Source organism: Erythrolamprus reginae, chromosome 5, assembly GCF_031021105.1.
Source record: "Erythrolamprus reginae isolate rEryReg1 chromosome 5, rEryReg1.hap1, whole genome shotgun sequence".
Lineage (NCBI taxonomy): Eukaryota > Metazoa > Chordata > Lepidosauria > Squamata > Dipsadidae > Erythrolamprus > Erythrolamprus reginae.
In genome coordinates this window covers 112,969,361-112,983,394 of record NC_091954.1, presented here as the reverse complement: position 1 = coordinate 112,983,394, position 14,034 = coordinate 112,969,361, and the positions used below count along the sequence as shown (strand labels likewise).

The window sequence follows — 14,034 nt, the reverse complement described above, 5'->3', positions numbered from 1 at the left end:
GCTGCGGTACAAGAAGAGAGGCCTCGTCTGGTTATTAACGTTGATGTTCAAGCCATTTTGTTCTGAATTCGCCCCGCTACCGCCAACAAGGCCCCCCCCCCCCCCCCCCAAAAAAAAAAAAGCAGCAAACAGGGGCTTCCGCCACAGCTTCAAATGGCCTGGGTTTCCCAGAAAACTTCTGCGCCGGCCCACGGCTATAGCGGAAGACTACGTTTCCCAAGAACCACTGCGCAAATAGGGTCTTCCGCCACAGCATCAAGTGGCCTCGGTTTCCCAGAAAACTTCCGCGCCGGCTACGGCTGATAGCGGAGGACTACGTTTCCCAAGAACCACCGCGAGGGCCAACGCTGCAGTCGGCAGCCGGCGGCTGAGGGAGGAAGGCCCAGCGGCCGGGCTGCCATGGCTGCGTCCTGCGCGGAGATTTTGCGGAGGGAGTTCCCGGAGCTCGACGGAGAGATGTTCGAATACGTGACCGGTGAGTGAGGCTGAGGCGGCGAAGGATGAGGCCTAGGCCTCGGCTCCCCGTTCTCAGGGGTGGCTGTTCGGGCTTCTAAAAAGAGTCGGAGGCTAACGAGGGCGGTGGAGCCTCATGAGGGCAGCTGAAAGGCTCTCGTGGGCTTCTTGGGGGGGGGGGGGGGGGTCGCCCGAACATCGCACGATGGGCTCAGCGGATCAAAGAGCTTTCTGGATCTCTCCCCCCTCCCCCTCCAATGCATTGGTACATCCCTTTAGAAGCATTGCCTGTATTTTGGCCCTTTTGGTTAGCGCGTGCCTGGATTGATCCATGCCTAGAAAAAGGGGGAGAATCCTTTTGCCAGGGGACGCTTGCTGCCCTGATCGAGGATAGTTTGCGAAGCCCTAAATCGGGCAAAGAGACAAAAAAGATTTTTTTTCTCTTCAAGCCCTTAATCCTGGTAAAAAGCAACTGCTAGCAACTTCCTGCATCCATACATTCCTGACATTTCTTGGTGGTCTCCCATTCAATGACTCATCTATTAATTCATCCATTCATGAATTCCCATTCCTGGGACATTTTTCCACCTTTAGGACTCCGAGTCCTCGGAGAGGGGCGGCATACAAATCTAATAAATTATTATTATTATTATTGTTGTTGTTGTTGTTATTATTATATAAAATTCAGAGCTTAGACGGAAAAGGGTTGGATTCCAGGGCCTAAAAATTCAATTTAGATGAATGGATGAGCTAACTTCCTTCCTATGTACAGGTTATAAAGAGAGGGCTGTGGAAATATTTACAGACACTTGATATCCTGGACACAAACTGCTTCAATTCCTACTCTCAAAACGATGCTATAGAGCAGTGTTTCCCAACCTTGACAACTTGAAGATATTTGGACTTCAACTCCCAGAATTCCCCAGCCAGCGAATGCTGGCTGGGGAATTCTGGGAGTTGAAATCCAAATATCTTCAAGTTGCCAAGGTTGGGAAACACTGCTATAGAGCACTGCACACCAGAACAGTTTTTTCCCCAAACGCCATCACTCTGCTAAAGAAATAATTCCCTCAATGCAATCAAACTATTTCCCAAATCTGCACTACTATTAATCTTCTCATTGTTCCAGTCACCTATCTCCTCCCACAAATGACTGTATGACAGTAATTTTGTTGATTGCATCCTTACCATTTATATTGACTAGTTCCTAATATGATTGGATTGCTTATTTGTACCTGGAGTATCATTAAGTGTTGTACCTTATGATTCTTGATTGACATTTCTTTTATGAGAGGATATGCACCAAGACGAATTACTTGTGTGTCCAATCACACTTGGCCAATAAAGAATTCTAATCCATTCCCATCCTATTATATTCTATCCTATTCTGCTCTACAGTATTCTAAAACAATATTTCTCAGCCTTAACAACTTACAAAATTCCAATATCCAGAATTTCCCCGCCCAGTCATTTTGGGACTTGAAGTTTTCATATCCTGCCAACATTGAGAAACACTGATAAAGAGCAACATTCTCTACTTTAATATTTATTTTTTTTAAGTTCTGGAATTTGAGGTGAATTCAACCCCTCTGTCCAGGACCCCTGAGAAGAATATCAGCATCCATTTCACATTTACTTAAAGAATATACATAGCTGTGTCCAGGAGAAAGGTAAGATCAGGTTTGTTTTCTACAGGAGCTTGACGTAAGATGAGTTTGTGGATATCGCTATGAAGTTTATATATATATATATATATATATATATATATATATATATATATATATATATATAAAATTAGTGTTTTTTTACAAATATGACATACAAGACAAAAGAAAAAACATACATAAAAACATACACATACAACATTTGGGAAATGAAAGTTTCCCCACTTTTTGGATGTTTGATCAGAGAATTTCACTTCTTTTACATAATATTAATTTTTGAATTCTTTTATTTGACGTGTTGCTTTGCATAAATTTTTATTTCTTTCTTTATTGTTCTTTTCTTTAGCCAATCATAGAATTTTGCCCATGTTTTATAGTAATCTGATTCTTCTTTTCCCTCTAATCTTTTGGATAGCCTGTCCATCTCCGCACAGTCTAGTATTTTTTTAATTATTATGTTTTCTTCCGGTATTTTGTCTGTTTTCCACTGTTGGACATATACTATTCTGGCAGCTGTTAGTATATGTATAACTAGGTATCTTACCTCTTTTCTGTTTTTTTATTAAAAATACCCAATAAATATAATTCTGGGGGTTTTTTCAATTTCTTCATTTACTATTTCTTTTAACCAATTTGTTATTTTATTCCAAAACCTTTTTGCCTGTGTGCATGTCCACCGCTATGAAGTTTTCTTACCAGCCATATAGAAATGGTTTGATTTTGTCTTGTCCTGATTTTTTTTCCTGCCTAGGCTGCAGCTGCTTGTGTCCCATCCAGAACCTTTATTACTCAGAGAGATCCTGATGTTCGCAGTTTGCTCATCCCACAAAATCTATATCCTAACCTTTCTCCCATCCTGTTCGAAAGGTCCCGCAATAAAGAATTCTAATCTTCTAATCTAATCTACGTTTGGAAAATTCTGCTCCAAAGTGGAATATCTTGTTCAAATCAGAGGCTGCATCCTTTTTAACAGGCGTATTGAACAACTTCTGCCATCCATCATTCCAACTATCTTGATTGTGAAATTGGTTTAAAATAGAGTTGTGTAATTGTTGGAAGTGTGGGCTTGGTCATCTTGCGCAAAGGGTTAAGTGCATTGCCAACTTTTCTTTTGCCATCAGGTCTCACAACTCTTTGCAGCTGCTCTCCAGCCCTCTGAAATAGGGAGATAATAGTGCCATATCGCGCCATAGGTCATAAATGTGGAATGATTTATATACTCAAAAGCACTGGATAAATGTAAGCAGATATTAGCCGGGCGCTCATAAAGCAAGTCCAATATCTTATTCCAAAGTAGATGTTCTCATGTATTTTTAGCCTCTGACCTCTGTAAGAAAAATTTGAGCACCAGCTTGAAAAGTTCATGTGTTATAAAGGAAAAAATGCTGTAAAAAGAGTATGTATGTATTTTTAAATGGCGATCCCAAATTCTTCCCGCGTCTGTGTTTTCACTTGATAATCTCAGCTAAGTCTTCGGCAGATTACTTTTCATTTTTGATATTCATCATTCATAATTCAGTAGGTTTTTACACTGAAGCAAGTCTACATTATTTCAATTAGAGTTTACTATTTAGTTGAAGTCGGGTACTATAAGCCTGAGGTGTTGCTCTTTTGTTTGGTTCTGCTCTTCTGGGCCAGGCATTTAGCAAAGATAAAATGTTTCCCCTTTTCTTCTCGCTTCCCTTCCAAAGTTTACGGTAATTTTGATTCATGTCAAGCTGTTGTAGGGTATGCTAAAGTCTGGTGTGACTCCATTAAATAAGCTGCAAGATGTACCGTTTCAGTAGAAGGCATCACACATGACTAAACCATGGCAGGAGGAAGAGACTATACAATAAGCAGATTTGTTTAATTCTGCATTAAATAACTAGCAATTTATATTTTAGAATCTATTATAGTTCAGATAGTTCTTGACTTAATAAAAACAGAAGATTGACAGCAGAAAAGGACCTCCTGGTCCATCTAGTCTGCCCTTATACTATTTTTTGTATTTTATCTTAGGATGGATATATGTTTATCCCAGGCATGTTTAAATTCAGTTACTGTGGATTTACCAACCACGTCTGCTGGAAGTTTGTTCCAAGGATCTACTACTCTTTCAGTCAAATAATATTTTCTCACGTTGCTTTTGATCTTTCCCCCAACTAACTTCAGATTGTGTCCCCTTGTTCTTGTGTTCACTTTCCTATTAAAAACACTTCCCTCCTGGACCTTATTTAACCCTTTGACATATTTAAATGTTTTGATCATGTCCCTCCTTTCCCTTCTGTCCTCCAGACTATACAGATTGAGTTCATTAAGTCTTTCCTGATAAGTTTTATGCTTAAGACCTTCCACCATTCTTGTAGCCCGTCTTTGGACCCGTTCAATTTTGTCAATATCTTTTTGTAAGCGAGGTCTCCAGAACTGAGCACAGTATTCCAAATGTGGTCTCACCAGTGCTCTAAATAGTAGGATCATAATCTCCCTCTTCCTGCTTGTTATACCTCTAGCTATGCAGCCAAGCATCCTACTCACTTTTCCTACCGCCCCACCCATTTTGAGACTGTCAGAAATCACTACCCCTAAATCCTTCTCTTCTGAAGTTTTTGCTAACACAGAACTGCCAATACAATACTCAGATTGAGGATTCATACTCAGAGGATTTCCCCTTTTCTTCTTGCTTCCCTTCCAACGTTTACAGTAATTTTGATTCGTTTCAAGTTGTTGTTGGGTAAGCCAAAGTCTGGTGTGACTCCATTAAGTAAGCTGCAAGATGTACCGTTTTTGTATTTCAGTAGAAGACATCACACATGGCTAAATCATGGCTAAACCATGGCAGGAGCAAGAGACTATGCAATAAGCAGATTTGTTTACATTGTCACACTGTTTTATTATTGTTGTGAGCCGCCCCGAGTCTTCGGAGAGGGGCGGCATACAAATCTCATTAATATAATATAATATAATCTCAGCCTTGCATTAACCATTGGGTTTCTTTGGCAGGAGTCCTGCACAGTGGCAGCTCAGATTTTGAGACGGTGGACGATCTATTTGAAGCGGTTGGCGAGCTCTTGCAAGACGTGTCCCGAGATTCCAAAGACGATGTGGACATCCGTGCCATCTGTCAGCGTATGTTCAACACCCTTCACCTGTAAGTTCCCTCTGGTTAAAATGAGGTCACCAGTAACCAAACAATTGGGCTTTCTTCACTTGTGATGTACATAAAGCAGGCACTAAAGATCCAGAATCCACCAAGACCCTTTGGGTAGAACTTCAGAACTCTAAGTAAATCAAACTTCAGTGAAATCAAACTGTCCACTTAGGAAGTAACACTGATTGACAATCAATTTCAGAGTACCTCCGGAACCGCCTGCTACCGCACAAATCCCAGCAACCGATAAGGTCCCACAGAGTTGGCCTTCTCCAGGTTCCATTGACCAAACAATGTCGTTTGGCGGGCCCCAGGGGAAGAGCCTTCTCTGTGGCAGCCCCAGCCCTCTGGAATCAACTCCCCCCGGAGATTAGAACTGCCCCCACACTCCTTGTCTTTCGTAAATTACTCAAGACCCATCTATACCGCCAGGCATGGGGGAGTTGAGACACCTTTCCCCCAGGCTTTTTTATATTTATGTTTGGGTATGTATATTTTGTTTGCTTTTTTAAATATGATAGGCTTTTATGTGCTTTTTAATATTAGATTTGTTTTTGCTGGAATATTGTTTTTATTATTGTTGTGAGCCACCCCGAGTCTTCGGAGAGGGGCGGCATACAAATCTAATAAATTGAATTGAATTGAATTGAATTTCACATGCACACAGAACAAAGTATTCCATGAGAAGATTTCATTCATTCAGATCTGATCCCCGGATAGTTCAGTGGATTTGCAGCTGGCTGAAGCGTAGATATCCGAGGGTTGTTGTAAATGGCGAGTATTCTGAGCAGAGCCTGGTTACAAGCGGTGTGCCACAAGGGTCTGTTCTGGGTCCTATTCTTTTTAATATCTTTGTGAGTGACATAGGGGAAGGTTTGCTAGGGAAGGCTTGCCTATTTGCCGATGACCCATTTAAATATGTTAAAGGGCTAAATAAGGTTCAGGAGGGAACTGTTTTTAATAGGAAAGTGAACACAAGAACAAGGGGGCACAATCTGAGGTGAGTTGGGGGAAAGATCAAAAGCAACGTGAGAAAATATTATTTTACTGAAAGAGTAGTAGATGCTTGGAACTCTGGGGGGGAGTTGATTCCAGAGGGCCGGGGCCGCCACATAGAAGGCTCTTCCCCTGGGGCCGCCAAACAACATTGTTTGGTCGACGGGACCCGGAGAAGGCCAACTCTGTGGGACCATATCGGCCGCCGGGATTCGTGCGGTAGAAGGCGGTTCCGGATGTATTCTGGCCCAATGCCATGTAGGGCTTTAAATATGAGGACCCTTGACAATAATCTGTGGAGTTTTATTAAGTCATAACTCTTGTTTCTGGACAGGGAGAATGAAAACTCTCCAAGCAGCCGGCAGGTTCTCCTGGATGCCCCGATTCAGCTTTCTAAGATCACTGACAATTACGGTGAGTAATGCAGCAGTCTCTTGCGTTTACTCAGAATGTTGTTGTTGTTGTTAGTTGCAAAGTCGTGTCTGACCCATTGCAACCCCATGGACAATATTTCTCCAGGCCTTCCTGTCATCTGCCATCCTCAAGTCCATTTAAGCTCATGCCGACTGCTTCAGTGACTCCATCCAGCCACCTCATTCTCTGTCGTCCCCTTCTTCTTTCACCCTCAATCGTTCCCAGCAGTAGGCTCTTCTCCTGTGAGTCCTTCCTTCTCGTTAGGTGGCCAAAGTATTTGAGTTTCATCTTCAGGATCTGGCCTTCTAAAGAGCGGCCAGGGTTGATCTCCTCTTGGACTGACCGGTTGGATCTCCTTGCAGTCCAAGGAACTCACAGAGTCTTCTCCAGCACCAGAGTTCAAAGGCCTCAATTCTTTGGCATTCAACTTTTCTTTACGGTCCAGCTTTTATATTCCTACAGAACTTCTTACAGGCTTCTAGAGTTGTTAACCTGATCCTACGTAGCTTCTGCTCCAGCAATCTCACACTACTCACAAGAGCCTACCAAACATTTGCCAGACCCATCCTAGAATACAGCTCATCTGTCTGGAACCTATACCACATCTCGGACATCAACACCCTTGAAAACGTCCAAAAATATTTCACCAGAAGAGCCCTTCACTCCCACTCGAAACAGAATACCCTACGAAATTAGACTAACAATCCTGGGCCTAGAAAGCCTAGAACTACGACGCCTAAAACACGATCTAAGTATTGCCCACAAGATCATATGCTGCAACGTCCTACTGGTCAATGACTACTTCAGCTTCAACCGCAACAACACAAGAGCATGCAACAGATTCAAACTTAATATGAACCGCTACAAACATGGCTGTAAAAAATATGACTTTAACAATTGAGTTGTCGAAGCGTGGAACTCATTACCGGACTCAATAGTGTCAACCCCCAACATTTCTCCCTTAGACTATCCACGATTGACCTCTCCAGGTTCCTAAGAGGTCAGTAAGAGGCGTACATAAGAGCACCAGTGTGCCTTTCGTCCCTTGTCCAATTGTCTTTCCTTTATCTCATATATCATATATATTTTCTTCCTTTCATATATCTTCTCTATTTTATATTTCTCTTTATATATATTACTTCATGTCTATTCTCTTCTATGTATTGTGTATTGGACAAAATAAATAAATAAATACAAATAAATAAATGGGAAAGGAGTCTGAATTCATGCAGGGATTCTTGAAGCAAGATTGCTGTCGAAGTTCCAAGTAATACATCCCATTCATTTAAAAATGCAGGGCAGGCATATTCCTCAAAGGATATTTTATTGGGACATATCAAGTTGGCACAGACTTGGTGTAAACCAGCTCTGAGTTCCTGCCGGTTTTACACTCAATTAAAAGTAAAACTTTTGTCACTCCCCCCCCCCCAATGTCCAGTCACATGGTCCATTTAGCATGTAGTCCAGTTGCTAGGCGACTTCAGTCTCCATCATGTTAAAGGGTTAAATAAGGTCCAGGAGGGAAGTGTTTTTAATAGGAAAGTGAACACAAGAACAAGGGGACACAATCTGAAGTTAGTTGGGGGAAAGATCAAAAGCAACATGAGAAAATATTATTTGACTGAAAGAGTAGTAGATCCTTGGAACAAACTTCCAGCAGACGCGGTAGATAAATCCACAGTAACTGAATTGAAACATGCCTGGGATAAACATAGATCCATCCTAAGATAAAATACAGAAAATAGTATAAGGTCAGACTAGATGGACCATGAGGTCTTTTTCTGCCGTCAATCTTCTATGTTTCTATCTTTCGAACACCTGCACCATTGTCCTTGATTCCCAGGGGAAAGAATTTTATTTTGGCTGCAGCACCCCAGTTATCTCTGCACCGCCTCCACCCCAGCCCCTTCGCTCCAGGCTGTGTCATCCCTGAAGCAAAGAGAAGAGAAACCTCCTTAGAGGAAAGCTGCAAAAAGGAAATGGCCACAGTTAGCCCAGCTTCAGGGTTGACAATTATTTTTTTGTTGTTATTGGTTGCAGATTCTAACTTGGACTCGTTGCCAGGACTGCTGTTGAAGAGAGATCAGACTTCGGTAAGGCTATCATCATGGCGGTTTTTATCACTATTTATTCCTAACGTTTGAGTCTATAGGTTTCAAAGCTGGATCGTTGTTCACATTTTGGAGCAGCTCTTAGTTGTACCACCTAATGTTGGCTCCTGCTAAGGCAAGGTTAGGCAAAGTTGGCTCTTCTATGACATGTATAGTCTGGAGGACAGAAGGAAAAGGGGGGACATGATCGAAACATTTAAATATGTTAAAGGGTTAAATAAGGTCCAGGAGGGAAGTGTTTTTAATAGGAAAGTGAACACAAGAACAAGGGGACACAATCTGAGGTTAGTTGGGGGAAAGATCAAAAGCAACGTGAGAAAATATCATTTCACTGAAAGAGTAGTAGATCCTTGGAATAAATTTCCAGCAGATGTGGTTGGTAAATCCATAGTAACTGAATTTAAACATGCCTGGGATAAACATAGATCCATTGTAAGATAAAATACAGGAAATAGTATAAGGGCAGAGTAGATGGACCATGAGGTCTTTTTCTGTCGTCAGTCTTCTATGTTTCTATGTGGACTTCAACTCCCAGAATTCCTGAGCCAATCGTGCTAGCTCAGGGATTCTGGGAGTTGAAGTCCACAAGTCATAGAAGAGCCAACTTTGCCTACTCTTGTGCTAAGGGATTCTGGGAGCTGTAGTCCAAAATCATCTGATGATCCACCCACTCCCAATTTTTCCTTAGAGCTCCAGTAAACAGCTTATTTTGCTTTTTTATCCATGTATACAGTTATGTGGACATCCTTAATCATGATATAGACAGAGACCAACTGCATCCTAAATCAAACTCCTTGCAATAAGAGCTGATCAAATGCCAGTAGTCCTCAACTTATGACCGCAACTGAACCCAAAAAATTTCTGTTGCTAAGTGAGGGAGGTTTTTTGCCCCGTTTTACGACCCCTCTAGCTAAGTGAATCATTGCAATTGTGAAGCGAGTAACACAGTTGTTAAGTGAATCTAGGGACCCCATCGGCGTTGCTCGTCCCAGGGTCCCAAATGATGATCCTGTGACACTGCAAACCGTCATAAATGTGAACCAGTTGCCAAGCATCTGAAGTTTTTGATCACAGAACCATGGGCTGCAGCGGTCGTAAGTGTGAAAAACGGTCCTAAGTCACTTTTTCCAGTGCAACTTCATGGGATTGGGCGGCATATAAATCCAATAAATTGAATTAAATTGAATTCAAACAGTCACTAAAAGAAAGGGTTGTAAATTCAGATTTACACGGTACTTCCTTATCCTCTTCTTTTATGTTCCTCTCGCATCTTCTCTCTGGCTGCTGGTCGGTATCTCTATTGACCCTTTGCTGTCCATCTCCTGCATTACAGATGGTGAACGCCAGAAAGCTGGAGAAAGCGGAGGCCCGTCTTAAAGCCAAGCAATGCAAGAAGCAGGAGCGAGATTCCGTCAAATCTGGGAACCCACTGTGAGTCCAGGGTGATCACCTTTGAGTAGGGTACCTGCTTCTCAACATAGTGTCACATTTGGAATACTGTGTCCAGTTCTGGAGACCTCACCTACACAAAGATATTGATCAAATCGAATAGATCCAAAGATGGTGGAAGGTCTTAAGCACCAAACTTATCAGGAAAGACTTCATGAACTCAATCTGTATAGTCTGGAGGACAGAAGGGAAAGGGGGGACATGTTCAAAACATTTAAATATGTGAAAGGGTTAAATATGGTTCAGGAGGGAAGTGTTTTTAATAGGAAAGTGAACCCAAGAACAAGGGGGCACAATCTGAGGTGAGTTGGGGGAAAGATCAGAAGCAATGTGAGAAAATATTATTTGACTGAAAGAGTAATAGATGCTTGGAACAAACTTCCAGCAGACTGGTTGGTAAATCCACAGTAACTGAATTTAAACATGCCTGGGATAAACATATATCCATCCTAAGATAAAATAGTATAAGGGCAGACTAGATGGACCAGGGATAGGCAAAGTTGGCTCTTCTGTGACTTGTGGACTTCAACTTCCTGAGTCAATCATGCTAGCTCAGGAATTCTGGGAGTTGAAGTCCACATGTCATAACAGAGCCAACTTTGCCTATCCCTGAGATGGACCATGAGGTCTTTTTCTGCTGTCAATCTTCTATGTTTCTGTGTTTCTATAGGGAGGGTCTACCAGGGATTCATTTTACCAGAGTCAATTTCTTAATGTGTCAGTCTTTCCACAAGGAAGTAGAAGAGATCAGGGCATGACTGGAATAGGAGTAGACCAGGGGTCCTCAAACTTGGCAACTTTAAGACTTGTGGACTTCAATTTCCAGAATTCTCCAGCCAGAATTCTGGTAGTTGAAATCCACAAGTCTTAAAGTTGCTAAGTTTGGAGTAGACCCTCTCCTGATTTAGCAACTATTTTCCATCCGCATAAAACTGAACAGGACTTTGGCTTCCATCTAAATTCAAAGCCCTTGGGGAACAGCCAGATTTTGAATAGCGTTCCTGGACTTTGTCAGACCGTACGCCATACGAACTTCTGGGTTGGAGCATTGTTCTCTCCCGGGTCCTAATGGTTGTTTATGATTTTGCTCTGGACGGCAGGGTTCTTGAAGAAGCATCTGCAAGTCAAGCAGCCAGCAAGAAAGAGAACCGTCTCGAAATGTCAGGCAAGAACAAGTCCTACGACGTACGCATCGAAAACTTTGATGTGTCCTTCGGCGAGCGGTGAGTCACCACATTAAGGAGCATGTACAGTGATACCTCGTCTTACAAACCCCTCATCATACAAACCTTTTGAGATACAAACCCGGGGTTTAAGATTTTTTTGCATCTTCTTCCAAACTATTTTCACCTTACAAACCCAAGCCGCCGCCACTGGGTTGCCCCACCTCCAGACTTCTGTTGCCAGCAAAGCGCCTGTTTTTGCGCTGCTGGGATTTCCCTGAGGCTCCCTTCCATGGGAAACACCACCTCCGGACTTCCATGTTTTTGCGATGCTGCAGGGGAATCCCAACAGCGCAAAAATGGGCGCTTCGCTGGCAACGGAAGTCCAGAGTGGGGTTTCGGGGACTTCTGTGTTTTTGCAATGCTGCAATTTCGCTGAGTCTCCCCTCACTGGGAAACCCCACCTCCGGTCTTCCGTTGCCAGCAAAGCACCTGTTTTTGCGCTGCTGGGATTCCCCTGCAGCATCACAAAAACACGGAAGTCAGGAGAGGGGGTTTCCCATGGAGGGGAATCCCAGCAGCGCAGGGAAATCCCAGCAGCGCAGGGAAATCCCAGCAGCGCAAAAACGGGCACTTCGGCTGGCAAAAGGGGTGAGTTTTGGGCTTGCATGCATTAAACGCTTTTCCATTGATTCCTATGGGAAACATTGTTTCATCTTACAAACTTTTAACCTTACAAACCTTGTCTTGGAACCAATTACGTTCATAAGACGCGGTATCACTGTATCTTCGCAACATAGTTTGATTTGGCCGTTTAGATTCCTCCAGCACATCACTGTAAACTAACCCGCAGCCTAAATTTCATTGTAGAGGAAGGATTTTAGTAGTTTCTGTTGAAGAGCTGAGCATAAAATATAAGTTTAAAGCTGGACTTTGGGAAAAAAAATATTTATTTAAAATTATGTTGTGCATTTACATGTTGGGACAAGGGTGGGGGTTTTTTCCCCAAGGCCAAAAATCAACTGGCCATTGCACGCATGTGCGCTGGAGCTGAAACATAGGAAAGTCTCGCACGCCCTCCCATATGGGTCCACATGCGTACCATAGGTTCGCCATCATGGCTCTGTTCTCTTCTTTCCAGGGTCCTCCTCACAGGAGCAGACCTGAACCTGGCTTACGGCCGGCGATACGGCTTGGTAGGTCGGAACGGGTTGGGCAAGACCACGTTGTTGAAGATGATCGCCAGCCGGAACCTGCGCATCCCCTCGCACATCAGCATCCTTCACGTGGAGCAAGAAGTAGCCGGGGACGAGACGCCAGCCCTGCAGAGCGTGCTGGAATGTGACACCGTCCGTGAGAGCCTGCTCAAGGAGGAAAAAGAGCTGACTGCCCGGGTTAACTCCGGAAGGTAACCTTGTTCCCAAGAAACACTGTCTCATTCGGTCCCATTCAGCAGCCGTGGTGGCGCGGTGGTTAGAATGCAGTACTGCAGGCTCACTCCCTGCTGACTGCCAGGAGTTCGATTCTGAATGGCTCAAGGCTGACTCAGTGTTTCATCCTTCTGAGGTCGATAAAATGAGGACCCAGGCAGTTGGGGGCAATATGCTGACTCTGTAAAACCCCTGTAAAGCATTCTAAAGTGGCATATAAGTCTAGGTTCTATTGCTATTAATAGCAATAACATTTATTATTATTACAGTAATCCCTCGCTACTTCACGGTTCGTCTTTCCAGGATTCGCTATTTCACAGGTTTTCAAAGGGGGCTTAAATCCATTAAAAAATTTAAATCCATTAAAAATTCATAATATTCTTCTACATTACTACTGTACTCTATTAAAGAAACTGGTAGGATATCACCTGTAGTTCCAGCTGGGAAACATTATAGAATGGCTGTTTAATTCAAAGGGTGGGTTTTAAAAGTCCAAATACTTGTTAAATACATTAAAAAAATCTTTCCTCTACTTCACGGACATTCATTTTTCATGGGTGGTCTTGGAACGCATCCCCCGTGAAAAATGAGGGATCACTGTATTATTATTATTATTATTATTATTATTATTATTATTATTATTAATTGGACTTTTATGCCATCCATCTCCGAAGACTCGGGGCTGCTTACAACATATAACGGAACAATATATAATGTTCTAAATCCAGTTAATTTTAATTAATAATCTAAAAAACCCAAAGTCTATAAAAAGACACTCATTCCCATTCAATCAACTTACAACACATTTGTTGGCCAAGGGGCTAAAGTCTAGTGGCCCCAAGCCTGGCGGCATAAATGAGTCTTGAGACTCTTGTGGAAGGCAAGGAGGGTGGGGGGAAGTGTGATTCTAGAGGGCCGGGGCCTCCACAGAGAAGGCTCTTCCCCTAGGCCCCGCCAAGTGACATTGTCTAGTTGACGGGACCTGGAGAAGGCCAACTCTGTGGGATCTGACTGGTTGCTGGGGCTCATGCGGCAGAAGGCAGTCCGTTATATATTCTGGTGCTATGTAAGGCTTTATAGGTCATAAAAAGATACCTACAAAAGATATTGACAAAACTGAACGGGTCCAAAGACGGGCTACAAGAATGGTGGAAGGTCTTAAGCATAAAACCTATCAGGAAAGACTTAATGAACTCAATCTGTATAGTCTGGAGGACAGAAGGA

General features: G+C 42.8%; 1 protein-coding gene across 1 annotated transcript in view; it reads left to right on the top strand.

The window, feature by feature from the left end:
- The first annotated feature begins 256 nt into the window (after positions 1-256).
- The window catches only part of ABCF3 (ATP binding cassette subfamily F member 3), a 47,104-nt gene continuing 33,326 nt past the window's right edge, over positions 257-14,034 (top strand). Inside the window, exons 1-7 of the mRNA XM_070753758.1 lie at positions 257-475; positions 5,100-5,247; positions 6,578-6,657; positions 8,698-8,750; positions 10,102-10,199; positions 11,318-11,440; positions 12,522-12,788. Coding sequence (XP_070609859.1) covers positions 400-475; positions 5,100-5,247; positions 6,578-6,657; positions 8,698-8,750; positions 10,102-10,199; positions 11,318-11,440; positions 12,522-12,788 — 845 coding nt within the window. The 5' untranslated portion in view covers positions 257-399. The remainder of the gene's footprint in view (positions 476-5,099; positions 5,248-6,577; positions 6,658-8,697; positions 8,751-10,101; positions 10,200-11,317; positions 11,441-12,521; positions 12,789-14,034) is intronic.